A 23,802-nucleotide genomic window follows, 5' to 3' on the forward strand; every position below is an offset into this window, starting at 1 on the left:
GCAGTGATCGATTCGTCAGTAGACTTGATCTGCCTGTCATGGGATTCTATTATGGCTACACAGGAGCAGAGGAGACTCCAGCGGACGGTGAGGTTTTCGTGGAAGAAGAGCCCAAACCAAGCTTCTTCCAGCAGATGTGCCTCAAGTTGAGGCGGTCTTCCAGCGAAAGTGAGTACGAAGACGAAAGCGAGCTGGAATCGACGGCCGAAGACGAAGACGAAGTCGACCCCGATCTCATCCTCAAAGTCCACAGACTCGATGTGACTATGTTTCTGCTCAAGGAGAAGCAGTCCTTCAAAGACATGAACGAACGTGACCAACGATCTGTAAGTCATTGAAAGCAAAGCGATAATATTCTCACTTAAGATGGAACGATCTCTGCATGAGCGACTTTCGCTGCGGTGGCCGACCAGCTCCGGGTTCCTTCATTATCTTTGAGAGCTTTTGAGGCGAATTCCGAATTCTCTTGCGGTTTTATCTTACTGCGCTGCCGTTATTCGCGGAATCTAACTAGCACATTAGTCTCACAGTTGTGAGCTTTATTTTCATCAAGCAGGAACCCAAAAGTAGAGAACTGCTAGACTCCTACGTCACCTATAATGTTCGCTCCCTGCCAGAGCAGCTACAGGTAATTGGAAGTTCTGCGCTTTCTTCCGTCAGAAAGGCTTTGAGTATTTCACCAAAAGAGATGAAAATAAAATTATTTTTGTTCAGGCATCAATTTTTCCGAGAATGAAGACAACCAGCTTCGCCAAATGATATTTCGGCAGGCAGCAAAGAGAGTTTCTTGTGTTGTTAACTTCTTATTGTGGAATAAATCGATTTCATTAATCTGCATTTCCACAACACGTGACATCTCTACCAGAATCTGTATCGTTTTGATCAATTTTGAGCGATCGGATTCGCTCTGCCTTGCAACTATAACACGATGACTGCCCAAAAGTTCAGCTGTGTTCCCTCATCCAGAGTAAAATTGGCTAAACTTAAAAATTTGACATGGTGTGCTCATAATTGTGCCCTTTGCGCTCCCCTCTGCCGCGCGAAATTGATCGGCTCTTTTGGGGCTCGCGAATTGCCCTTTTCTCGTGATCAAGAGCACATTACCCAGTCAAAGACATCAACACGTACTTATGCGTGGATTTCTTCGACCTTCTTCACTACCAAAAAAGATCATTTGAAAATTTCGTGCGATTAATTTAGTGCTGGAAAGATGCACCGTGTCTTTTGGAAAAAAGGGTTGCGCCGTTCGTTAACGAGGAATAAACGAGCAGCAGCTATTCGTTAGGCACGTTTTTCATCCCTTCTCTTCATAATTTTCTCTCAATTATCAGAAGCAAGGACATTCTCCCTAGCTTCCGAGTCTTTCCCTTTTCTCAATTGAAGCTAGGAATCACCCATAATTTTTCTTTATTAATCATCTAGTCGCAAATTTGGTTTCCTCTAATTGAAATATAAATAAATTCATTTCCTGTAAGACTCACTTCTTTTTGAGAGACAACATAGACTGATGGGTTTTGGGAAAAAGAAGAGTGGGCTTTCCCAAGTGAATGCTTGGATCAAATCTAAATCGAGCGCATCTTCTTCGGCCTCCTTCGATTCTAGACGTGGCAGGGAGTCCATTTCTTCTACCGGTGTGGGCAATTTGACCAACGAGTTTTTGGATTTTTGGACGAGACGCCAAGCCCTTGGCACGTCGCAGCTGTCTGCAAGACAAAACTCCTCAAGGCGGGGTTCATTGAGCTGAAAGAGTCAGAAGCATGGAATATTCATGCGGGAATGAAGTTTTTCTTCCAGCGGGAAGCGCTCACGGCAGCATTCGTTGTTGGCAGCAACTGGAAACCTGGAAACGCATTTTCGCTTGCTGCTGGACACATTGATTCGCCGGGAGTCCGACTAAAGCAAATATCCGACAAATCAGCTGAAGTAATTTTTATCTACTCATTAAACCTTGTTTCCTATTAGGTTCTATTAGGGTTCCATCAAAATTGGCCTCGAAATGTATGGCGGTGGGCTTTGGCACACTTGGTTTGATAGAGAACTGACTCTAAGTGGACTAGCCATTGTAAAAACCGCGAATGGTTCGTTGGAAAAGAAACTAGTCACTCTCGATAAACCTGTTGGGAGCATTCCGAATCTATGCGTTCATTTAGGCTTGGCTAAAAGATTTTACTTATTTGCTTGAGCAATTTATATTATGAAAGCCTAAAAAGGACTCGAAGAGTTAAAGGAAGGCTTCAAACCTGGAAAAGAAGACCATATGAACATCCTAATGGGACAAACTAAAGGTGCTCGTAACGAAGAGGATTCAACTTCTTTGATCGGAAAGCATCCGCAAGAGCTCCTCGGAATAATAGGTAACGTTACTTATCGGAAATACAAAATTTAGTTTCATAGCTCAGAATTTGAATGTACAGGCTAAAGACATCGTCGACCTTGATCTATGTTTCTCGACCTATCAAAACGCAAACATTGGTGGAATCAACGACGAGTACATTTACTCCGGGCGCTTGGACAATCTAACGACTTGTTATGAATGTCTCGAAAAAATTGATGCACAGACATTTCTTTTGATTTGTTGAGACTTGAGTAGACCGCCTTAAAAGCTCTTACTTCTGCGGACTTTGCTTCAAATAAGACTTCTTGTTCCGGAATAATTTTATACGACCACGAAGAAGTTGGAAACACAAGTGCGACAGGAATGTGCTGATTATTTCTCGCAAGACGATTTTATAAATCAAAGTCACACATAAAAAGGCGCCTGTAGTGCAATTACGGAAATGGCCCTTCGACGAATTTCAAAGTCCTCTGATAATATATTTGCCTACGAGCAGGCCATGTCAAAATGTACGCTTCCACTTAATTCATCTCCTTTATTTGTTTAGCATTTATACTTTCATGCGACATGGCACACGGGCTTCATCCTAATTATCCGAACAAACACGAGGAAAATATGAGACCGAACATGGGCGATGGCATAGTTCTTGAGTGGTTTCAAAGATTATTCAAGTACCTTAGCTTCATTAACAGACGTAATTTATAAATCTTTGTGACCCCTGAGTCTTAAAATATACCAGCCAGCAACATTTTTCGTCGACAGCAATGGGAAATGCGCTTGTACGCCAGATCTGTGAGGTAGCTGGGATTCCACTTGTAACCAACACACCTCGTCAGGTACGGCATGAGCCCCGCTGCTATAAAACATTTTCCATAGGATCTAAAATGCGGCGCAACTCTAGGACCGAAATTAGCAGCACAACTGGGCCTGCGCGTCGCAGATATTGGTGTCTCTCAGCTAGCGATGCACTCTTGCCGAGAAATGATGGCGACCAAAGATGTTTTGCACTTGTCTACATTTTTTCTATTTTTCTTCAACAATTTCGCACATTTATTGAGCAAACACACTGGCAACTAATTTTTAATTTTAGCAAAAATAAATATGGTTGTTTATTAGAACCGAGCGATGGTAGTATAATTGAAGAATGTAGTGCAGTCTGTCATCTTGTGTTCGACCAAAATGTCGGAAACACGCTGGATAACATTGAGAATTTTTTCAGTTTGTTCTGGATTAAACAGTTTCGTAAGTGAAGGATGGACGTGGTGCTCGCGGTGAAAGTCGCCTTCCAAATTTTCGAAGATACAGTCGATTCGATAAGGAGGGAATCTGAGAAATTCAAGCATCTCGGAGACGCTTTTCTTCGGATCCTCGACTAGTTTTTCAAAGCAGATTGTTTTGAAGGGGCCTTTGTACTCGTGAAACCAGTCCGTGAAAAAGGCTAGATACTCGCGTGTTGAAAGAGCGACGAAATCGTTCCATTCTTAATCAGTTTTTCAGTTTTGAGCAGCTAGAAAGCTAAAAACCTTCGAGTTTATAAGCCGATGTGTCAACTTCTGCTGTCTTCGAAGCAACTTCGCGGTTGAACTCAGCAATGAAAGCGTAGAATGGATTTCGTATCACCATCAGTATTTTGCTGTAGGCACACTTTTTCATTGTATGCTAAACAAAATTTATTCGATAGAAGATGTGAATATTTTACCCAACGATGAGTTTTTACAGCAATAGTCTGCCCGCTGTTGCAGTCCAAATCTTCAGCGAGCCAGCCGGCTTTCTTCAGTTTTGCGCTGCTTTTCGCATTTCCCGTCCAGATCCCTGTTGACATGTGCAGCAAATGTCTAGACCATGTGTTTCCGGAACCAGGAAAGCTCGTCAGTGCTAACCAAACGATGAGAAATAGACGAAGTTACCGATAGAAAAACTTACCTGTGATGGGTTTAGGAGTTTCGAATAATTTTAGGTCATCGTTGCAAGTAGTAAGGTCGAAGTTTTCTTCATTCTGTACGATGAACTCTCCGGAAACAGGCTCGGAAATTTGAATAGGAATATTTTGAGTCAGCTGTTGTGGCAGTTGACTAAGGATATCATTAATTATCTTGCTTGAAATGGGTTTTTACCTTTCCATTATTTCACCAACAAAATTATCCGACGAGTTGAGTCCTTCCCTTGGAATCTGAACAAATCCTCTGGAATTATCAACGAGTAGCTCTTCGACGACCGTCTTTATCTCTCCAACAACGTGATTTCTAACTGTCTTCGACTTCTTTATTTCGTGCTCAATAACCATGTTCCGCGCCTGCAGCATTATCAGAACAACCAAAATGACAGAAATAGCGTTTTGCATCGGACTTGACGTAAAGTTCCGCGTGGTCGACATATTTTATATACTTTTCGCTTTTTTCGTCTTCGCTTGTATTTTCCGGTTATTACAAAATTTGATCATCGATTGCTTTTTTAAAATTTCTCTTCATGCATTTTAAAAATCGTATTTTTTTACGGCGAAAAAGGTTGAGGCATGTTGCGGTCTGAGGGTACAAGTCTTGCCGCGGGCAATTTCAGCCCTTCTTATTGTGAAAGGAAATCCTTATAGTCGGTATGCGAAACGAATCGATCTTGCTATTTCTCCCCTTTCGAGTCCCTAATCTTATCATTTCATGTTCTAACTCGACAGCTGGGTTAATCTACGACAAGATAAGCTAGTTTCAATTTCATTCCACCGAAGGTCGTGTTATTTACAGTCGATTTAAAGTCAAAGTGGCACATCAAAATTTTCACAGTTTCGCAAGTAGGTAAACTAAGAAGCATAAACTAGGTAAATCAGCATAAGGGTAGAAGTGAAGTTAGGGTTTGTTTTCGCAATCGCTTGTTTTTCGTTATCTAGTTTTCGTTTCAGATGCGCGGCTTTTCTAACTGCTGTTGCCGGAGTCGCCGCTCTTTTTCCTCAGAGGATTTCCTCGAAAGGCTGCCTGAATGTTTTGATTTCGCTCCTTTTAGAAAGATGAAATTATAACCTGGATCTTGAGCGCTGCGTCTTCCGTTGCTGGATCGTCGAGATCTATATCGATCTCCTCCTGAAAACGTTAGTTTTTACAAGTTTTCTTGGCAACGCACCTGTGGAGGATCCTGGGTTCCAGTTGGCGAGCCTTTCAGGGCTTGAGCGTGTTTAGGCCTTTCGTCGCATTCTTCTATCATTCTAGAGGTCGGCGATTAGAAAGAGGACCCGAGTCAATTAAGGAAATCTGTTATTTCTACTCACATATACAATTTACAATATTCAGCACAACAAATGTTTCCGGGGAAAGCATTAGTCATTTAAACTTTTCGTATAAAAAAGAACACGGTGAATTAACATCGCAGCGCACACAGAAAACGGGCCGCGCTATCCGAGCGGGTTAAATCCTGGGCCTTACCGGTTAACCCGATCAAGCAAAATAGCGCCTCCCGTGGCTAGCCATTGAGTGCACAACGAGGGTTAATTTCGAAAGGATTATGGCATGCACAGTCGACTTTGCGTGCAGAAAGAAAATAAAAATATTAAGAAAGAAGTAAAGTAAAAATAGAAGAAGTTATCATATCGTGTGGAAATGTAATGAACTGGAGCAATGTTGTATCTTATTCAATAATGTAATTTACATCGGGTCGTTTTTTCTGATCATAAAACAATAAGAAAGGTTGCTTATGGTAGGAAGGAAAAAGTGAAATTGGCTTTATAGACGACTAAAATAATCTAGCTCAAATTCTAACATGTCTTTGATACTAGAATCGGGATTATTTAATTATTAAGAGCTCTTGGGATATTGGGGATTTCGAGTGAATCATTAATTTTCTTTCTCTGATGAGACTTCTGTTGGCTCAGGTGACTTTGGCTTCTCTTCTGCGGGACTGGAAGCATTGTCGGGGACCTCTTCTGATTTTGACTCTTCAGTTGGCTCATTTTCTGGCGCTTTTGGCTCCTCTGATTTCACTACAGCGGGCTCTGGTGACTTAGCAGGAGTTTCTTCTTTTTCTGTTTCCTCAGATTTGGGCTCATCAGGCTTCGCTTCCTCACTTTTTGGTTCTTCTGCAGCAGGTTCCGTCTCTGCTGGGACAGGAGATTTAGAAGTGGAAGAATCTTCCTGTGTGTTGTGTGCTGGAGTTTCAGTTTTTTCTGGTGCAACTTTTTTCTCTTCAGCAATGTTAGATGCTTCTTCGACTACTGCAACGGGAGATTCTTCATTGACTGGTTCTGCGACGGGAGTTTCCTTTGTGGGTGTTTCAGTTTCTTCCTTCTGCTCTTCCTTTTCAGTAACTTGGGCTTCTTCAGCTGGGGCACTTTCTTCAGGGGTAGGGGTAGCAACTTTTCGTTCGGCTTCTAGCTCTTCTTTTGCGTCTTTTTTTTCTTGCGATTCTTCATCAGGAGTTGGTGTGGCTGGGGCGGGAGTAGTCACCCGCTCAATGACTTCCTCAACAAGATCAGCTGCATCCTTTTCTTCGGTAGCAGAAACAGCTGTAGGAGCGTCATTTTCAGAAGTTGTTTCTTTTGAATCTGACACTGCTTCTTCGCTTGGTTCCGCGCTCGGCTCGGATGGCTTAGCTTCCTCTTCCTCCTTAGCATTTGTCTTTTCGTCGGAGGCTTCGACGGCATCCTTTACAGATTCGGCCGACTCTTCCTTCTTTTCCTGGCTATTAAAAATTTACAACATTGTTTAACACATCGAATCATGCTATATATTTATATAACTTGAGTATATCTTCAATTTTGAATGCGTGATTTCCGACAATTAATATTAGGACTGATTAGAATTTTCAGCACAAACCTTTGGCCCATCTCCGCTCGAACTTGATGACCTCGGAAGGCAGCCTAGAATGTAAGTAAGTTCACTGCAAGAAATGGATTCCCTACTTGAATCTTGGTGGCGGCTTCTTCGGTGGCTGGGTCATTCAGGTCAATATCAATCTCTTCTTCCGCTGGTGCAGGTTTTTCTTCTTCTGCTGGTTGTTGATCAGCCTCAGCTTTCTCCGACTCGACAGTAGGTTTTTCTTCGGAAGGAACTTCATCTTCGTCTTTAGAACCTTTGAGTTCTTGTCGCGTTTGGTGACCCCTTAAATACAAAAGTATAACTTAAAACAGATTGAATTGCGAAAGCACCTGAACGCAGATTGAATTTTCACTGCTGCTTCTTCTGTTTTAGGGTCGTTTAGATCGATGTCGATTTCTTCTTCTTGTGGCTTTTCTTCGACATTTTCTTCCTAAAAAATATTCAACTAGTGTGCTCTACAGAGGGTAGCACAAACATTTCGCCCTATGAATTGCCTTTTTTCCCAGAATAACTGGTGCGGGGTTCTCAATCGACAATTGTTTAATTTAATCATTCTCTTTTTTTTAATAATTATCGCAGAAATCACTTCTATAAAGTTAAACCACCGCCTTAACATCCTTAAATTGTTGCTTTAACTTTGTTCTTTAGTAGGGATCGTTTAAAAGTTCGTTATCAAAATCGATTTTTTCTAATTTAAAATGAGATCCAAACTAGAAATAGAGGACTCGAGTTCGTAATCAGACTTCCAGTGACCATTCACCCAGCCGCCCGTCATTTTCTCTGTCAGTTAAAAAAGTGCTATATGTAAAAAGATGTGTCGATTTTTTTTCTCTCGGTTCTAGCGCTGCGGCCGGTATATGATCAAGTGTGAGAGGGAGTGATGGAAAATTAAAGATTACCTGGTTTGGAACGGCCTCAACGATTTGCTGATCCTTGCTCTCGTCCCCTGGAGACGTCTCTTCGCTATTCATGTCTCTGAATTGCAATTTGTTAATTATTTAATCATTTTTAGAAGAACATCCCGGGTAAGAGAGAGTTCAAGTTTTTTATTAATAGTAATTTGCACTCGCAACAAGGAGGAGTATTTACGGGGCGTAGAGGAAGAGTATTCATCTAACCAGGCTACTCTGACAAAAATGGCGCAGAGCGAGATTCGAGAGATGAGATTTGAGATGATTGAGAGCTAATTGAAATTCAAGTGGACTAAATAAGCGCGTCCATCACTTCCTCCAAGTCAGAGCTCGATTTCGATGATCGTTGAAAAATGAAAATTTTGCGAACGATGAACATTTTATTTCATCGATTTTTGCATTCTTTGATTTTGAAAAATAAAATTCTTGCAAATTCACGGGAGTCACTTAATAGCGCCGCCTTGCGCCGCCTAGCGCCGCCTTGTGCCGCCTTGCGCCGCCTTGCGCCGCCCTGCGCCGCCCAGTCCTGCTTAAAATTTTCTTTCTCGAAGATTTTCGGCGTTTCAATGATGATTATTTTCTGTTTTCTTATCGAAACGTTTATTCTCGTATATTTAAATAGTCTGACCACCAGAAGAAAGAAAACTAATAATTGAGGGTGTGATTAGCGGGAGTCTAAATTATCTCCATATTTTGGCATAAAATCATCAATTTATTAAGCACGCGACGGGCCAGAGGCCCTTACGCGCGCATTTTCTTGTAGAGAACTCATGGGGTTGGCGGGGCCCAACTCTCGCTCTTGTTCCGATCATTTAGTTTGGTCAGGATTTGGTCAGACGAGACCCGGTTTGTACCGAACCGGGCGGCGCAGGGCGGCGCAAGGCGGCGCAAGGCGGCGCAAGGCGGCGCTATTCAATACCCCCCAAATTCACTGCAATCAAAGTCAAAAGCGATTTTCATTAAATTCAAAAGAAAATTTATAAACTAAATCCAACCTTGTAGATCGTCTTTGCCTTGGAAAATTAGAAAATAAATTTTGTTCTTTTTTCTAAGAAATAAACTCACTTTCTGACTTGGTGTCCTCTGAATGCAGCTTGGATCTTGACGGCGGCGTCTTCGGTGGCTGGATCATTGAGATCAATATCTGCAAGCTGTTGAGTTTGTTTGAGTGAAAGGAAATCTACCTGCTACTTCATCGGAAGCTTGCGTCGCAGTGTCAGGCCCCTCAGTTGTGTTCGTCGTTTGGCTTTCGGTGACGCTTTCGGCCGGAGCAGGCGAAGCAGCGCTAATTCAAAAAAGAGTTATCAAACTGTTCTCTGAATAACCCGTTCGTACCTCGGTTGAACTGGTGATTTGGATTTTGACGCTCCGCTGCCCATGTCTTGCTAAACAGGATTTGGTAAAAACTGTAAGCGAAACGTTAATTTACTGAAAAATTAGCAAAAGTGATGCCACTCTCTTGTGAGAAAACGCGCGAAAACGTGTGAAAAAAGCCGGCTGCGAACGAAGTTCAATAACAAAAAGAAACACAAGCCGGAAAATCAATTAATAAAATCAAGCCCTATTCACTTATGATTAGGAGAGTCTTTTTTCTCAACTGTAAATGAATGCGAAATTGGAAATGAGTAAATGAGAGATCGTAAAAATCGAAAATTTAAAAGTGGCGCAAAACAGTCATTTTTAATACCTCTGAGGAGGAATGAGCTCTCTGCGATTCTGGCAATGGCTTTTCAAATTTCGGGGGTAAGGTTTCTTCGTTGATCGCGGCCGAGCTGCTGAAGGGGTCGATCTGAGAGGCTGAGTGGACTTTTAGTAAAATTTACTTATTTATCTCGGCTGTACCTTCACGCTGTTTGAGGAGAGCTTGGAAGTGGGCAGCGGCGAACTTTGGCAGATCATCCGGCTTTTCGAGGAATCATCCACGGCACTAGAGAGCCTCCAATCAATCGAGAATCGACGCAAAAATACCTCCATCCCTTACGGATAAAAAAATTAAATATCTTAAAAATTCGTAGCTAATCTTCTATTTCTCGTCGAAATGGACAACGCCGTTCCTGTTCTTTTAAGACAGCGCGCGCCAGGGATTCAAGCGCTGATGGGAGGCCTGGCGGTACTTGCAATTGACCGTGTGACATTACGGAAGACATTTTCTAAACGCAATAATCTTTGTTAATAAAATAAACCCGTCGCACGGTCCAAACAGTCGCGATAATAAACGAGCGCTTGATGAAAATTAAAGAGAATATAAAGATAATTATATCATTTTCTTGGGTGAAGGAAAATACAATTTTTCCTTCAAGGAATCTCTTTCCAAACCGCTAATCGTCGCCGTTAAAGTCTGTGATGCACTCTCTCTCTGTTGGTAATAAGGCTATAAAAAGTATTAGGCGCTATAAGAATGAGAAAAGGAGGAAAAAGATTCGAATGATGCGTCAAATAGAGCGATCGATCGGTCGTCAAGGGACCTTCCATGGAGCTAATCCGCCCGAAAGCCTTCTTCCCAACACACCGGATTAATTATCATTAAACAGTTATTAATGCATCTATTGATTTAAAAAATATCATGAAAAATATCGAAAGAAACTCTCTCAGAAAGTATCTCTGTTCTAAGTTACCTCGAGTTCCCTCGAATTCCAGAAAAAAGTAGCGTCTAATAAAAAAAATGAATAGAAAGAAGGCGAGAATAGAATACTATCAGATCGACTGTAATTGGCGGTAGGGAGTGTTTGAAGCTTCCGCTCGAATGGGGTGAATATTTTTTCTTGCGCCGTTACCAGGTAACATTATTTGCCCCGGACTTTTGTGATTTTAATGTTGATTTATAATAATGCATCAAGACTGGGAATATTTTTATCAAGATCGCTGTTGGAGTGTTTTAACAACTGGAGCACAAATCAATTAAAAATATTATCAAAACGTTGGATAGTATTTTCCGTATTTGCCTCGGCTCGTCTAGCCGAGAATCAATAAGAGTAGATATACATTCAGTGGCTAAACAGAGCTAAATAACTAACTCCAAGTCTCCACAGACAGAAGGACAGTAATACGACGTGCGGTCTTAGTTCTCACAATTCCGCGCAGTTCTATATTACAAGTGTCAATCTGCGTGAATAATTTACTTTTTGTTCGCGATTTTGAAAATCAATACCGGCCTTTGAAACTCTCTCACGTGCTTTCTCTACTTTTTATGGCGAGAATTAAAAACAGTTTTTTATATTTGCTCTTGATTAGTCTGTAATTGTGTTTCCACTCTGGGGGAACAAGTTAACCAAACACAACTCCTGTAAGTGCTCGAGTCAAGAGGCTGAAAATGGTTCAGTGAAAAGGCTGATAGAGGATGTCACTTGGCTGATCCGCAGCGTGGGGTAAGGCACCCTGCCGATCAGCACTTAGCGATAGGCCCCACATCGCTTCTCTCCAAATCGCTGTTTGCTCCTGGACAAGAAGGATTGGACATGCACGTTTCAATGAGCTAAATCATGGCGGTAATAAGCGCGAAATTAGTTGGAATTATTTTCCGCGAAAATAAACCTTCTGTGCGCAGGGCACTTTCGCAATCTCGGCTAAATTATAATTTCAAATGTTCTCTCCTCTGACAATTTGCTCGGCCAAATTGACGCTCCTTTCTGTCGAATAAAATTGCGCTGAATCGTGCTGAAAAATATAGAAAATATTCGATCAGCGGAAATTCAGCGCGAACGCAAATGAGTTTTAATGATGAACTTTTGAACTTTTCGAAGCTCGAGCTCGACTTTTCCGTCATGGCTTGCATCGGCTACGCGGTATTTGGGATTATCTCTTTGGAAAGGGCGAAAGTTGCGGCGGGATGAGTAACTCTTTGCGGATAAGACGTGTTTCCAACAGTAGATCGCTAGTATTTTCTATATCATGCAGTATGAGAGTGTCACTCTTCGCCCGGTGTGCCCAAATGAATATTTGATTCACTCAATTCAGCGCCCAGACATGGATCAATGTCGCATGTGTCAGATTTTTGCTGCTCTCCTCATCTAAACCGGACTTTTTCAAATACCCATTTAGACATAAATTTAAAACTAACGACTTCTCATTCAACAACGCGAAATTAAAAGGATCATGAAGAATGAATCTTATTGTTTATGGCGCTGTTCCCCAGCTGAAGCTTCAAATACAGCTTTTATAAATAATTAAAAGCAAATTAGATTTTTATTGGCACGTGATTAATTGATGATAATAGGTGGATCTTCTTCTTTTAGCTCATTTGTCTTAATTTCTAATGAAAAAGAAAACTTGGATTTTCTTAGCAAAAAGTTCATCTCTTATTTATTAGCTTCTTTTTCTTAGATTTAATCTCTTATTAGTAGAATTTTTCTCTAGTAGTATTTTCTTTCTTTTTCTTTTTTGTTTCTCGTTGTTAGCATAATTTTATGTTTGCGCAAAGAGAGGCGCAATCTCTTTTTTTCTCCATTTTTTCAATTTTCCAGTCACTATAGAAACGAGGCGCGCCAAAAATCCAAATGGTCAAATTATAACTTCGTTATTGATTCGTATTCGATTATGTTTTCACTTTAACAGGAAGCAGGTCTTTCGTTCGCACATTGAAAAATTTCTCTTACTTATCAGAACTTATGCCGCATAAGTTATTAATTGTTTGACTCTGTGCTTGTAACAGTGCTGTTTCTTTCTCTTTCGAACTGTTTCTTCCCCCGTTTCTTCCTTTCACAGGCTCAAGAGTCTGTGCACTACAACTGTATTAATTATGCAGCCGATATTAAAAATGCATTTTCTCCTCTGTAATTATTCAAATTCTGTCCAAGTCACTCGCCGGAGAAAACACGCATCATGAGAGATGCAGAAAAAGACGATTACACGTGCAATTGTTCTAGGCTTAACCCTTTTTCCCACATCTTTCTTTCAAAGATCAATTTCAATTTTTCTGATGACAGGGGTAACAAAAGGCATTTTATTTCAGCCCTGTTTTTGTGTTCTCTTTTCTTAGCTATATTCGCACTGAGTTAAATGCACGCTCATCCAGATTATCCTCCTTAGCGTTCGTCATCACACAGCGAAATATACAGTCTCATTATTCTCACATACAGTAAGAAAAAGACAAAGAGCATCCATATTCTGTAGATAATGGACTGTTGAACTATCTTCTATGGCATTTTCGTGGCGAGTTTAAATAAGTTTATTGAATATTTTCAGTGGAGAAAAATTTGTTTTATGAGGTCGAAATTTAGGCGTAAGTTTGACTGCCGAATATGTAGTTTGTTTTGCCTGCGTCGAGATAGGCTTCCGGGTCTTCAAAGAGGTTGGTTAGAGTTAGGGGCAGAGAAAGTCCAGTCGTGATGGTGCCCAACGTTTGAACAATGTTGCTGCTGGGTCCGAAGATGTTGGTCGCTGCTGACTCGCTCATCAAAGAGCAGAAAGTGCATTCGGAGCCTGCGAGCCAGCGTGCTGGGACTTTAGTGCTCTTGCATCGGTTCACTGAAAATTTCATTTTCGTCACTATGTTTCTTCTTTTTACTCACAGAAGAATCTGCCGCCAACGAAATTTCCCTGCTCGTCATTGAGGCAGGCTTGTCGCTGCTTGCAACCAGACCAGAAGGTCGCTTCGCCGGCGTAGTTAAATCTGTACTTGACTTCGCAGACATCTTGAGCGTCATTGCAAGGCTCCATAGTTCCGTTTGCTTCGCAATCATCATAGGACACTCCGGAACAGGTCTTACAATAGTTGTTATTAGGCTTGGCGAGGTTGATCTTTTCCTCGAAGGTGGCGAGATTCGCCAATGGCCTTCGTTCTTTTTCGGGCTCTTACCAAACAAACGACCTAAGTAATGAGTGAATCTAATTAAAGATTATGAGCCCAGTCCTTGTCCGTCAATTCCTTCTTCGTATTCTCCAATCACGTCGTCGGTCTCATCAACATTGTAGTCTACGTTGAGGAGATCCTCCGCGGTGACAGGCGCATCTTCAGCCGACGACTCGACTTGGCCCTCGTAATTCGTTCCATAGTCGCTCAGATCGATGCCTGAGATGTAGGATGCATAATTCCCGAGAAGATTGGCGATTTCCTCTATTGTCTCGGCTCCCAATACTTCGAAGTCGTCGTAGTTTTGAGCAAGGGCGAGAGACGCCAGAACGGCAACGGATTTAGAGAAAGACTTCATTTTTTGACGGAAAGAACACTGAAGAAACTGTTATTTCATGAAACACGTACTCTTGTTATCCAATTTCCTGATATCACAATTAAGTCAATTCTATCTCTGTAAATCAAAAATAAAATTCAACGGACAACAATCATTTTTTCTTTTGAATCTCTTTTATTAACAAATATTTTCTCTTGGGTAGATTAGACATGTTCATAAATTTCCCTTACCTTGATCTTATCGACCAAGGAGAACTTGAGTACTGCCTTGCCTCAGCGTCTGAGCGCTTTTAAGAGTCCACCGGTCGGCAAACTCCTTTGAGAAAAAATGTCACCAATTGACGTCATCAAGGCACAACAACGCAACTTCCTTGAAACTCTTGAATAACTTTAAAAACTCACAGAAATGTAATTATAAGAAACCGGAACCTAATCTTGCTTTATTCTCAAATGATGCTTTTTTGAACTTTATTTGTGTAAACAGAAAAATTATTCTTTTAAATTTAATAGTCCCAGTCCAACAGATCCGTATGATAATACTGTGTATCCGATGATAAGGGGTTTTCCGGAACTTAGCTTCAGACATCTGCGGCTTTTGACTGCTGAATTTTCGATTTATGCAAATTTTGATTCTGTCAAAAAATAGTACCTGCTCTTTTAGGTCTGAGGATCTGTTTTATGACGGTCGATGAGAGTCGAATCATGATGGACGTTCTGTTTTCTTTTCTTTTTTTAGAGTTTTAGACTTTCTTGTTAAGTTTGTTTTTTTTTCTATAAAAGGGTTCTCGTTTTTCTTAACTCTTTTATAGACCTGCAGCATGCATTTGGCTGGTCTCCAGAGTGACAATTGCGTAATTTTGCTCACGAGTCCAGACGATCTCTTTTAGCTCCTTTTCCCACATCATCTACTCGAAGACGTCTGAATTGATACAGCACCTACGATTTGAGTTCCTGCCAGGGACTTCCTGGTGTATCGAGCCATCGCATTGTAAAGACTGGCACGTAAATTGTAAGGCTTTAATACGTGACCTGGTTGTATCTGGGAAATATCTTATCATTTGGTGAATACGTATGATGCACGGCAACATTGGTTTAATGCTATTCTTTGAACTTTGTGGTGAGAATGTAAGGTGGTCACGAACGATCAGACTCAGCAAAAGTGTTATCCGCCAGAAAGCCGGGTAGATAAATTCGCCTTATTCCAAGAACGAACTTGAGTCGATCTCAGTTGGAAGAAGAGAACTGGCTTTTGAGAACACCAAGAAGAGCAGCACTATGAGACAGGTATTTAGATAAAATATATCCGCTTCGTTAAATAACTGAAATTAGACCAGATAAACTTTAAATTTAAAGGCTTTCGTCTTTATTGCATTGGCGATAGGAAACACAGAGTGTAAAGCAAATTACAGCGACAGGAAAAACTTATGTTTTGAAAGGACTCGGACAAAGCTAGAAAAGGTAAATCGTCGCCGCTTCCAAAACTCATCAGCTTCAGGCTTGCGCTGCTTCTACTGCGTGCAATGAGGTACTGTAAGCGAAACCAATGATGTAGGTATTGTATTAGTTAGGTTTTGCTACTTTGCTTTACTCGCAGCTCCGCCAATACACTCAGTTTCAATGAGAAGACCGTAAGCATTTAAGGGTACAGACTGTGTGCGGCGCGGCGGCTACAACGCCTGGTACACTGGTTTCTACTTCAATAAAGACGACGGCAAGTGCGTCCCCTTGGATCATTACTGCCACGTCAGGAATGTTTTTCGACATAATTTTCATTATTATTATTTTAACTAAGCTTAAACCTTTTGTCTTTACCCGATTTTGATTGAAGTAAAAACTAACTTTAAGTCTTGGTAGGAAAAGGGAGTCGCGTTTAGTTCGTTTATTTCGACATTACTGAAACTGAACTCCAATCAGAGAGAAAAGAAGGATAAACAAATCGACGAGATACATCTTCACAGTCGGCGAGAATACTAAAACAAGGGTGAAGGAACAAGGGTCACAGAAATGTAATTCCAGTTAACTGAGTCAATAAAATGGGCTTGAAACCCTCGCAGGTAGAAAACTGGTTCTCAAATAAAACCAAGTGCGAGGAAGAGTGCGTCGACCAGGGATACAACTTGAGGGAGAATAGCGATGGGTGCAAAATAAACACTTATCTCTTCGAGGATGAGTGCGTCGCCTTAGCAGATGAGCTCGAGTCTTGTCATGTAAAGGTTCAAAGTTAGCAAATCATTTATACAGTGGAAATACAGGAATTTCCATGAGCAGTTCTAAGTTTCGCGAAAAGTGCGTCTCTTTTCTTTGAACCTGATTTGGAGCGAAGACCTTCACTGGCGGCTTGTGAGCGGGAAGCGCGCTCGATCTTCAAACCTCGCGAATGTCACTCTGCCGACTTTGAAGGGAAGCTGAAGCGCATTTCCGCCGCATCGAATCGCATCGTCGCGCTTGGAAAAGTCGACAGGAGAGGCGCTGCGAACAAACCTGTTCTCGTCAACCTGGACGTGCGTGACCTCTTCAGCACGCGGAAGGAGGCGATTATGTATTTGGAACTGAACGAACTTTCGAACAGCAATGTAATGCGCTGTGAAGAGCGCTTAGACTATGTTCTCGTCATCGGCTATCTAACCAAAATAGAGTAAGTTTATATTCTTTCAAAAAACTTGGCCCAAGTCGGATTCCTTGCTCGGTTACTAAGGTTGGGAGCTCACACCAAGAAACATTGCCGGCCATGTTTTTTCCTGATTTATTATCAGTTTGTCCTCCTATAACTGCAATCCGTAGCAATAGAAACTCTAGTGCCCTTGAAGCAACCCTGATACCGCAACACCGAGGCGGTTTCAAATCAAGGCCCTTCCAAATTTCAAATTTTCCACTTGGAAGGAAGCTATGATCATAAGACTCGACCCCACGCCCGTCGACAATGCGGGGGCCACCGCGCTGTTGCTTGCGCCACAGCGTCCCAATTTAGGTTCTTCAAACTTTCACTTTTATTTGAAGGTGATAAGAATCGTGATTGTCGTTTTTGATTTTCATAGAATTCGAAATAGAAATTACCCTCCCATTGCCTAAAAGTGGGAAATGAAGCTGCTCTGTTTTCCAAAATTTATCAAAATATGAAGTGTCACTGAGATAAAAAAAAAATTAAGGCGAACGACAGGAAACGTGAGATTCCGGGACGGTGGCTACGCCCGATTCTCCTCATCGAGAGACGATCTTTTAGACAAATTCAACGTGATAAAGAAAGCTCTTCAAAATAGAAACAGCTAGACTAAAATCAATACACTGCTTGACTGCCAATAAACAAAAACTCTTAGTCTTTAATTTATATTTTTGTACAGTATTTTTCTTGGGATTCATGTAAACAAGGGTTGAAGCGTATTAAAAAAATGAAAAATATGATTTTTAAGAAGCTCACGGTCTTGCTTCAAGTACAGAATCGGTGTGAACAGTTATGATTATGTAGAAACTAAAACTTTGCCTAGGTTCGTATTCACATGAATAGTTAATTTTGTGAGAATAAATAAACATACGTAATACAGTTGGGATCAAGAAAGTGGTTGAAGGAATAGAATAGTTGTCGTCGTAGTGATTGATATTGAAAAAGATTCAGTCTTAGCCAGCAAAGAAAGCAAAATGTGACGATAGCTTCAAGATAAATGTGAGAACAAAACTAAGAATCCTAGATTCAGTAAGATAATAAGAACAAGCATCAAGTAGCGAGTCTAAAAAAATGATTTTAATTCGGGAAACTTTTGAAGAATCATACCCAGTCTGCTTCAGTGTCCGTTTGAAGGGGCTGCAAAGGCTGCTCTGTAAAGGAGTTTTCCTTTTTTGGCGCAAAGCGAGGACCTTGGGCAGCATAGCTCATGTCGAGATCCTGTGCAATTTGGTTGACTTCCGAAGAGGATGGTCCCTGGATTTCAGAGCCAACGGTAGATGACTCTGATGCAGGGTTTCGCCTTCTCGTGGGAGCTATTTTTTGTTATTATCAAAAAAGCATTTTACCTTGCAACTAACCTTTTTGCATTGAGGAAGGACCTTGATTACCAAATTCTACATCTTCCTCCATCTGGGCTCGTTGTCTTTGTCTCGGCTGCAGCTGATTCATTTCGGACTCGTAGGGGGAGTATCCGCCATTCGCACTGCCCCAATTATTTCCTCCTTGATCATCGTCTTCCGCGATTTCACTATCTGGAGGTTCACGATGTCTTTCGCTCTCCGAGTATTTGTTTGCGCGACGGTTGTAACGATTGAGTGAGCTTGAGGATGGAGACTTGCCACCAGAGAGTTGAGACTGTGCATACGAATTCCGGCGTTCATCACGCCGATCTCGCGATTTGTTAGGCCGCCTTCGTGGCATAACTCTACTCAAATTTAAAAAAATAAATAATTTAATATTTTCACCTTTGACCATGATCACTGCTATTCATTGACTGCTGATCGTCATAAATTTGGGAAGAGCTGCCATCGCGGAAGTTAGCGTCGCCGGACTAGGAATAGTGATCTCCAAGAATTTTGAAGTGAATTTACCTGTGGAAATGTTTCGCTGCGCCTAGGCTCTTGGTACTCGCCGTTAAATTCGCGTGCGTTTTTGGCGTAATCAAGACCTAATCGATTAAATTAGAAGTAAAAAAAATCACATTGCAAAAAGATCTGTCACTGGCGAGCAACTCACCTGGCTGGTGATATTCCGGAGACATTTCTTTCGCCACGCAACGGGCAATCTTCGCCTCGTCTTTGGCTAATTCCGCGACTTCGTCAGCCTGACTAGCCTTAGCCACCGCATGCTGCGTCCTACACTTGGGCCTTTAAACACTGTTCAGTGCTTGATCCTACCTTGTCATCGCGATTTCAGCCTTTTGCTTGGCGACTTCAGCAGCTTTGCGCGCCATTTTCAGCGCACTCTCGATCTTCTCCTTCGCTTTTCCCGAGCGAATGGACAGTTTGGATTTTTTTACGACGCAGAACTGATTATGCTTGTATTTTCCTTCTTCACGAGAGCCGTCTTTGAAGGTGGTTATCCCGTAACCGTGACGTCTGTTGTTGAGCCAGAGGCCTTCGTACTTGAATCCGTCCGTTCTTTCGCAAATTCCAGACCCTGTTATGTTAATTTGTCAGTCGAAAAATAAATATTGCTAACCATTTCGTTTGTCGTTTTTCCATTCTCCATAATAGAATTCTTGAGTGCTGTCATCAATGTCGAAGTCCGCTTCACCGTAGCCTTCATAGCCCGACTGACCGCTGCGCATTGACGCCTGAGTGGTGAAAATTATCAAAGCTAAATTAATGATTTGAGTTTACCATTGAGTTAGTACTCGAAATCCGGGAGACGAAAGATTCTCCTGATATAGTTGAACCGGCTGTGCTTCGTGATCGTTTCATCCCAGTAAATGCCTTTTTTAGTTTCCCTCCTCGGAAGAAACCACGTTTCTGACTACGACCTCCACGTGCATCATAATGAGATACTTAAATTTCTATGCATATTGTTGAAAATTATGTGAATTACCTGAATCAGCATCTCTAAATTGATCTGCTCTACTTCTCGCACCTTCTCGTTCGTGGCCGACGGAGAGAACGAATCCTCCTCGGGCACCCATGTGGTTCAAATCAGTTCCATTTAGACGATCTTAAATAAAAGTAAAAGTATGTTGAGAAGTGAAATTAAAGAAAAGATGAAATCATGCCTTCAGACATGCGCGCAATCGACCGTTCCGTAAAAGACCCGATTGATGACCGCCTTGAGGATGCACGAGACGATCTCGACCTAGAACGAGAAAAGTGCTCCGACTCAGAAGAATCAGAGAAATCCGCCCAAGAGACGAAGGAATCCTTGCTTTTGCTCTTCTTCCTTGTCTTCGTTGGTTTTCTCGTTCTTGAACGACCTCTTTCCTGGCTTTTTGCCCTATTAGCTACCGCTGGTGGAGCTGAGTGATGAGCTCGACGAAGAACTCTTGGCGTGAGCTTATCAACACCAGACATGAGGCCGCCTTTTGCGTTGTCTCGAAAATTTCGAGCTCGTTCTAGCGACAGGTCTCGTGCTCGACGAGCTCTTTTGAATGAGTTGAAATATTTTTCTTTACAATTTTCTTGGTGAGCCAATGATAAGATTAACTCTCCTTGACAAAACTTCTTCACGTTTGCCTCTTGTTGCGCTTCTTCCTCGTTCAGACAAAGATCTTATCCTCGCTGATGTTACTTTTAGAGCTTTTTTAATAGGAGCTGGTGTGTTCGGCAGTGATACTCTCGGAATTGAAGGCAGCGTGAGTTCTGGTGCATCTGCCCAAGTCGGCCTAAAAATTTATGGCTACCTGACACAACGGACGTTTTTCTTACTTTTGTGGTTTTGAGAAAACCTGTTTTCGCACCACCGCTGATTGTTGCCACGGATTATTTGGATTGATCTCAGCCTTGATGTTATTCTTCGCTGGCATCGATATAATCACCTTGGAAGGCATTTTTTTATTTAAAAATCACGAATCGGGATATTGCTTAGATACAAGACTCTCTTTTATTAACACCCTCACACTGTAAGGTGTAGAAAAATGTGGATTTCCGAGGAAGTCAGACGCCCCTGCAAAACTGCAGAGTTAATGAAAATTTCCATTACAGCCTTTTTCCTTTGAAAGAGACACCATTTTCGTTGCCTGGTCTTTAGCCTCCTCAGCTGTTCGAGCTTTGATAACCGGGTTTTTGAAAACTTTACGAGCTTTGGAATATGGATCCAGATCGTCCTCATCTGATTGCTCGAGGTTCTCAGGTTCCGGGTTCTCCTGCTTTTCTCGTTCTATCTTCCTCCGCCGGATTTGGCGCCTTCTTGCTAAAGGTATCCAGGGGATGTCGTCTTCTGAAGTGGTTGCTGTAAGTATAAATAGGCAGCTGAGAAGTCCTTACTTTAACAGATGTTAGACAAATATTCTCCAGCGACGAGAGAGACTCCAGCAGAGCCAAGAAAAGCGATAATTTGAGTATTATTTTGCTTTTTGTTTAGAATTTTCACTTCCATGCGCGGGCTGAAAGGTCAACCGGGGCCAACTTTGGTCACAGCGAGATCACACGAGCGGCTCAAGTCCCTCTCGCCGAAATATTTGATTATCCATGATATTCCAACAAACAACAAGAGGGGGACTCTAAACCAACCGATGCTCGAGTGACAAGAAAAAAACAGGGGTCATCGATCGAGTCGGGTCCGGACGGCAATAAAAATCGTATAAAGCAGCATTTCACTTTATAAGCTTTGGTGAGCCTTACCATCTGGATTCGCCATGCTCTTCTCGGTGTTGATAGAAGTGAGTGAGTTCGAACGAAGCTCATTGTTCACCGTAGCAGCAATACCGTAGGGGACACTTTGTCGGACGCCATATCCATGGCGCATACCGCCCATCCACTGGCCTTGGTAAACGCCACCATCGGCATAGGTCTCTGTACCATAACCATCTTGGAGACCGTTTTCCCAGGTCCCTTCGAATTTAGCGCGACTAATAATTTTATTGTGTTTGCAGTTCTCATCAGAAGGAATTACCTAGTCGTGCTAGAACGTACGCCGTATCGGCCTTTGAACCCAGCGTTCCACTCGCCTTTGTAGGTCCATCGGCCTTTGGTTTCGACGCCCAAGCCGCTTCGTTTGCCCTAGATATGGATTAGATCGCTTCAAGGTCGTACAGTTTCGAACCTTTTGCCAGGTTCCCTCGAAAGTATTGCCGCTGGGCCAGGTGTAGATGCCAGTAACTTCGAAGCCATGGTTCCAACTTCCACAGTATTCGCCTTGGTTCTTCGGTCCGGTGCTACAAATCGATCAACGCAGGCCCTAGATAATCCTCTAATCACTTTTCACTTTAGAGTGAGTCACTCGTCACTGTTAGCGGCAGTCTGAGAACGTTATCAGCAATAAGTAAGGCAATAACGTTGATTGATGGATTTAGCCGTTGCTGCCTTGAACTTAGTGTGGGCCGCTGCAGTTGCAGTTACAGTACTCCCAACTTAGGAGGTATTAGGAAGCTCTAGCGTGTCTAACTGACTATGATCGATCCCTGCCAGATACCATGGCCGTGAGCCTTGCCATCTTCCCACCCACCACAGAATGTTCCGCCGTCGTCAAAATCTAAATTGGGCTGCATCGCTTACTTTCGAACAAAATTATTTACAAGCTGCTAATTCAGAGACAAATATACCTCTGTATCGCTTGGACACCGAATCAACTTGACAATGGATATCTAGTTTTTCTAATCACCGAACTCGCTAATTATCCTAATTGTCTTTCGCGAGAACAGTTATTGCGCGATATGCAGCCCTGAAAGCGAATCTGCCACCACCAGCCGCCATTAATGAAATTCGTTAAATGAAAAGTAAAATATCTCTTTTCTTTCCATTCACTTCTTTCTCTCTCTGCGGCCAGAATTTCGTTTTAAATTATATTTGTGTCTTCTATTTATTCTCCTCTATGTCTTCTCGAGGGACTTCAGGTATTACTTCTTCTTCGGAATTTCTCAGTTTGGATTTCTATCTTCTTGTGCTAGCTGAACATTCTGGTCAGTCGCAGGGATTTCGATTTAAATTATTTCAATAAATTGAGCCCTTTTTTCGGCAGGGTGCTAAAATCCTCCCAACTAGTGATAAAAACAGCTGCCTGTTTAGCCACTATGCGACCTTTGCCGCGACGACTCCCAATCAGCCGCCAAATGTGACCACTGAGATCCCAAATTGAAACAAAAACCTCGCCCAATACCTTTCTTCTCGCCACATAAATATGCACTCGTACTTAGTACTTTCTTATGCTGCGGGAAAAATCGAAAACCAGCACAAAAATTGATGATAGAAAGCATCGGGCAAATTTCAATACAAATTTCAAACGGGCTGATTATTAAAAACTTTTGCAAATCTAAATAAAACAAGTTATAATGATCAAATAGTCATGATTTTATAATTGTCGATTTAGAAGAATTTGGTGAAGAGTTTTTAATCTGCGAGTCTTTTCCAAGTGACAACGAGTTTCTAACTTTTGTGCGGAAAATATTGGAAACACCGAAAGATCGTAAGCAGTTATGCTATTTTTACGCTCTTACCGGAAATAATGAATTCGTTTTCTCTGAAATTTCTCTCCCCAACTGCGCTACTTGTGCCTAGAGAAAGAGTCGCCTATGGCTCGAGCAGTGTCAACCCGAAGCAAAATCAAAAAGAGCGATAAGCTTAGCAACTGATTTTTCCACCCACGATTAAATAATTGAGCTATAGAAATATTGCGCGATAAATGTGAGCAGTACTACAGTCTGGTGAGAAAGTTCGGGCTAATGGTTTTCTGAGTGTGAAAATTGGACCTCTCGCCGAGTCAAATTTACATAATTTATTTATAAGTTAAAGTAAATGGCAAAAATACGAGAAATGAACTTGCCTTGTTTTGTTCTCTTTTAATCAGCAAGTTTGAATGGGGGAACGAGTTCGATCTGTAATCGGGTGTTGAGATTATCTGGGAAACGAAATCTTTTTTTTTCTTTCTTTTGCTCCTGCCCTAGGTTAGTGCCAGTTCGATACTGTGTCGCATGATGTAATCTAAGCTACACGAAAATATAAAATACTTTGCATCGCACAAAAAGCCTTTTGGGAGTATTATGAATGTCACTTTATTCCCATATGGATAACGAA

At 41.8% G+C, this 23,802-nt stretch overlaps 7 protein-coding genes and 1 long non-coding RNA gene across 10 annotated transcripts; 2 read left to right on the forward strand and 6 right to left on the reverse strand.

Moving 5' to 3' along the window:
• Nucleotides 1-38: 38 nt before the first annotated feature.
• Nucleotides 39-1,022, forward strand: LOC145706475 (uncharacterized). Its single transcript, XM_081783888.1, has 4 exons — nucleotides 39-326; nucleotides 367-411; nucleotides 569-628; nucleotides 715-1,022. The coding sequence occupies exons 1-4, from the start codon at nucleotides 39-41 to the stop codon at nucleotides 757-759; spliced, it is 438 nt and encodes a 145-aa protein (XP_081640014.1). The 3' UTR covers nucleotides 760-1,022.
• Nucleotides 1,023-2,220: 1,198 nt separating this feature from the next.
• Nucleotides 2,221-2,688, forward strand: LOC145709545 (uncharacterized). The gene is made up of 2 exons (XM_081787233.1): nucleotides 2,221-2,354; nucleotides 2,395-2,688. Exons 1-2 carry the CDS (start codon nucleotides 2,258-2,260, stop codon nucleotides 2,577-2,579), a joined length of 282 nt encoding a protein of 93 aa, XP_081643359.1. The 5' UTR covers nucleotides 2,221-2,257; the 3' UTR covers nucleotides 2,580-2,688.
• Nucleotides 2,689-3,430: 742 nt separating this feature from the next.
• On the reverse strand, nucleotides 3,431-4,897 carry LOC145708462 (WSCD family member GA21586-like). Its single transcript, XM_081786132.1, has 5 exons — nucleotides 4,450-4,897; nucleotides 4,259-4,407; nucleotides 4,035-4,210; nucleotides 3,859-3,994; nucleotides 3,431-3,815 (listed from the first exon to the last, which is right to left on the reverse strand). The coding sequence occupies exons 1-5, from the start codon at nucleotides 4,707-4,709 to the stop codon at nucleotides 3,448-3,450; spliced, it is 1,089 nt and encodes a 362-aa protein (XP_081642258.1). The 5' UTR covers nucleotides 4,710-4,897; the 3' UTR covers nucleotides 3,431-3,447.
• A 156-nt stretch (nucleotides 4,898-5,053) lies between these two features.
• Nucleotides 5,054-5,558, reverse strand: LOC145707039 (uncharacterized). 2 transcript variants are annotated; one of them, XM_081784514.1, is made up of 3 exons: nucleotides 5,444-5,558; nucleotides 5,344-5,400; nucleotides 5,054-5,298 (listed from the first exon to the last, which is right to left on the reverse strand). In XM_081784514.1, exons 1-3 carry the CDS (start codon nucleotides 5,522-5,524, stop codon nucleotides 5,239-5,241), a joined length of 198 nt encoding a protein of 65 aa, XP_081640640.1. In that variant the 5' UTR covers nucleotides 5,525-5,558; the 3' UTR covers nucleotides 5,054-5,238. The 2 variants fall into 2 exon arrangements, with proteins under 2 accessions (XP_081640640.1, XP_081640639.1); XM_081784513.1 differs by having other exon boundaries at nucleotides 5,344-5,403.
• On the reverse strand, nucleotides 5,558-10,188 carry LOC145707036 (uncharacterized). Of its 2 annotated transcripts, XM_081784510.1 has the most exons (12): nucleotides 10,097-10,188; nucleotides 9,885-9,945; nucleotides 9,730-9,839; nucleotides 9,378-9,427; nucleotides 9,227-9,327; nucleotides 9,108-9,186; nucleotides 9,038-9,055; nucleotides 8,031-8,106; nucleotides 7,461-7,561; nucleotides 7,215-7,413; nucleotides 7,129-7,172; nucleotides 5,558-6,994 (listed from the first exon to the last, which is right to left on the reverse strand). In XM_081784510.1, exons 1-12 carry the CDS (start codon nucleotides 10,175-10,177, stop codon nucleotides 6,151-6,153), a joined length of 1,764 nt encoding a protein of 587 aa, XP_081640636.1. In that variant the 5' UTR covers nucleotides 10,178-10,188; the 3' UTR covers nucleotides 5,558-6,150. The 2 variants fall into 2 exon arrangements, with proteins under 2 accessions (XP_081640636.1, XP_081640637.1); XM_081784511.1 differs by lacking the exon at nucleotides 9,038-9,055.
• A 3,004-nt stretch (nucleotides 10,189-13,192) lies between these two features.
• On the reverse strand, nucleotides 13,193-14,548 carry LOC145707038 (uncharacterized). The gene is made up of 3 exons (XM_081784512.1): nucleotides 14,398-14,548; nucleotides 13,550-14,206; nucleotides 13,193-13,505 (listed from the first exon to the last, which is right to left on the reverse strand). The coding sequence occupies exons 2-3, from the start codon at nucleotides 13,695-13,697 to the stop codon at nucleotides 13,255-13,257; spliced, it is 399 nt and encodes a 132-aa protein (XP_081640638.1). The 5' UTR covers nucleotides 13,698-14,206; nucleotides 14,398-14,548; the 3' UTR covers nucleotides 13,193-13,254.
• Nucleotides 14,549-17,474: 2,926 nt separating this feature from the next.
• Nucleotides 17,475-22,304, reverse strand: LOC145706911 (junctophilin-1-like). Its single transcript, XM_081784369.1, has 14 exons — nucleotides 22,198-22,304; nucleotides 21,836-21,947; nucleotides 21,686-21,792; nucleotides 21,415-21,641; nucleotides 19,673-19,792; nucleotides 19,468-19,631; nucleotides 19,307-19,421; nucleotides 19,003-19,264; nucleotides 18,842-18,960; nucleotides 18,697-18,773; nucleotides 18,571-18,656; nucleotides 18,184-18,530; nucleotides 17,933-18,138; nucleotides 17,475-17,888 (listed from the first exon to the last, which is right to left on the reverse strand). The coding sequence occupies exons 1-14, from the start codon at nucleotides 22,278-22,280 to the stop codon at nucleotides 17,814-17,816; spliced, it is 2,100 nt and encodes a 699-aa protein (XP_081640495.1). The 5' UTR covers nucleotides 22,281-22,304; the 3' UTR covers nucleotides 17,475-17,813.
• On the reverse strand, nucleotides 19,807-21,396 carry LOC145706912 (uncharacterized). Its single transcript, XR_014134717.1, has 3 exons — nucleotides 21,058-21,396; nucleotides 20,500-21,010; nucleotides 19,807-20,456 (listed from the first exon to the last, which is right to left on the reverse strand). It is a non-coding gene; the product is annotated as an uncharacterized LOC145706912 (long non-coding RNA).
• Nucleotides 22,305-23,802: the final 1,498 nt, after the last annotated feature.

This window comes from Oikopleura dioica, chromosome XSR, assembly GCF_907165135.1.
Source record: "Oikopleura dioica chromosome XSR, OKI2018_I68_1.0, whole genome shotgun sequence".
Taxonomy (NCBI): Eukaryota; Metazoa; Chordata; class Appendicularia; order Copelata; family Oikopleuridae; genus Oikopleura; species Oikopleura dioica.